This window comes from Vigna radiata, chromosome 7, assembly GCF_000741045.1.
Source record: "Vigna radiata var. radiata cultivar VC1973A chromosome 7, Vradiata_ver6, whole genome shotgun sequence".
Lineage (NCBI taxonomy): Eukaryota > Viridiplantae > Streptophyta > Magnoliopsida > Fabales > Fabaceae > Vigna > Vigna radiata.
The window spans coordinates 10,336,608-10,339,006 of NC_028357.1; the positions used below are offsets into that span (position 1 = coordinate 10,336,608).

The window sequence follows — 2,399 nt, forward strand, 5'->3', positions numbered from 1 at the left end:
TAGTAAGGAGTTGGACTCAAGAGAAGAAGGAAAATGCACAAAAGAAGAACTGCAGCCACCGCTCAGCGTCATTGTACCGTTGAGTGCCAAGATCGATGAGGAGTTCTCTGGACAATGCTTAAGCGCCAATGCTGAGGGGAAAAACAAGTGTCGCAGCCACTGCTGAGTGGCACTTTTACCGCTGAGCACCAACCTCTTCAGAGAGTTCACTGCCACACGCCTGGACGTCAACGCTAAGCGATATTTCTGAGTGTCGCACCTACCGCTGAGCGGCAAAACCAACGCTGAGCACTATCAACGTGGGCCTAGGTCAGTTTCCTGTATTTTTATGAGCTATTAGACCATAATTATTAGACTACTATGCATTCATAATTTTTACAAAATTCTTTTGTAATGCCACATCTCATTAATATAAACTTTTATCATGCCACATAACCAATACTTAAACGGTCGTTTGTTTAATTTGACGATAGACCTTTAATTGTCCCAATTTTAAACCCAACTGAGACGCCAAAAAATAAAAAAACCTATTTGAAATTCTAAAACTAAATAAGAACTACGGATACATTAAACCAAAACCTAAAGTAAAATAGAATTGCATAGTTTATCATAATTTCCTAAAAGTCATCTACGTCGTCTTGATGATGTCTAATAATCTCATGTTTTACCTCAGCTCCAACATACTAACTCCATTTTTTCATCTCAACTTTCAATATAATTTTATCTTGTTGTCTTATTTTATTATTTTCATGTGTTAAGAAATTTGACTAATGCATTGCGATGACTTTTATATCATCGATTAAGGGACAATGATTTATAAAATATAAAAATCATTTTGTCGTTTTACAAAAAGTAAAATACCATTTTATATTAATTATAAAACATCACAGTTTCTAACACTTATAATAAAGGGTCACGACAAATAATTAAATTTCCAATTAAGTTTAAAATTTGATTAACATTTTTAAATATATTCCAGTTCCAGTGACGGGAGCAAAATATGCCGACCCGTGTTTGAAACTCCATCGAATTTTGGTAAATGAGAAAGATGAGGAGAAAATAATTAATGAAAGAAAATAAAAAGTCTAATGTCCTTTTTTTCTTTTTGCTTAATGTGAGTATCTAATTAAATTTTCTAATGCTGAAGTACAGATTGACCTGCAAAAGTGGGCACTGCCTAACTGTAGATGATAAGCAATGACAGCATAGAGTTCTCGTGATTTTTACAAAAGAGAGAGCTTAAAAAATTAAAAGTAAATAATTTGTTTTAAAAAAAGAAAAAAAAAATATTCTCCATCTCTGATCCTACTATGTTACGATTTTGTAGTTTTGGATAATTTGACCTAGAAACAAATTTTCAATGTCCCCCTAGGAAGAGTTCAGATTGCAAGAAAGCATAGTAGTTAGCTCTCTCGTCTTCAAGCTCCCACATCTTGTCACACAAAGACGAAAAGCCATTTTCACTGTTAAATCCATCTTCTCCAACAAACTCAAAGACGCCATCTCCACTACTTGGGATCCCAAGCTCATCATCTGAGGCTTGGAGGAGGTGTCTCATCACCTTCTCCTTCTCACTCTCCTCCTCTTCCTTTTCCTTCACAACAACAACAACTTCTTCTGATGTTGCTGCTGCCTCATTCTCTAACCCATCCATTGTTGTGAGGTTGTCTAGGTCAATTGGTTGAGTTGGGCAACCCAAAAGGGGATCTTGGAAATCATCATTGTTGGAGGCACAAGTGATTTCTTGTTGCAGGGTTGTGATGAGAGGGGAGAGGTCTTGTGTGGAGTCTTCTTCCTCTGAGTCAAGAAGAGAGAGGATGTGGGTGTATGGCTTTTGCCTCTTTGAGGAGTAGTCTTGTTCAAAGTTCAAGTCTTTTTCTTCTTCTTCTTCTCTGGGCCTCTTTGACACCAAAGATTCCTCCATTGAAGTGAGTGAGAGAGTGTATACGGAGAAGAAGAAGAGAAATAGGTCAAGGATGAAGAGAGAGGCGTGGAGGGTGGAAGATTATATAGGAGAAGGGAAAAGATAGAGAGATGGTCAAAATATGGGAAAAAAAAGAAAGAAGGGGATTCACGGAATATTTTAATTTGTGGAACATTGTAAAGTCAGTTTGTTATTGTTGGACTAGATGCCTAGAACATTTCAAAACTGAAAAAAGAGGAATAATAATAATTAATTAAGTAATTAAATAATTAATTAAAGGGAGAAAAATAAATAAAGGGTATTTTTGGACATGGATTGTTTGGAGTGTCGTGTAGCCTCTTTTATAGGTTAGCGGTGCTTTGATTTGTGACCGTTGGATTGGATGAGAATAGGGATTCGTGCGAGCGAGGGCACCGACGGTGATGAATGGCAATGGGGAAAGCGTGGCGCTTTGCCTTTGCATGGTATCAAAAGG

The 2,399-nt window shown here is 36.9% G+C and overlaps 1 protein-coding gene across 1 annotated transcript; it reads right to left on the minus strand.

The window, feature by feature from the left end:
* Positions 1–1,074: 1,074 nt before the first annotated feature.
* Positions 1,075–2,009, minus strand: LOC106767449. Its single transcript, XM_014652350.2, has one exon. It carries the CDS (start codon positions 1,922–1,924, stop codon positions 1,358–1,360), a length of 567 nt encoding a protein of 188 aa, XP_014507836.1. The 5' UTR covers positions 1,925–2,009; the 3' UTR covers positions 1,075–1,357.
* Between the last annotated feature and the right edge of the window lie 390 nt (positions 2,010–2,399).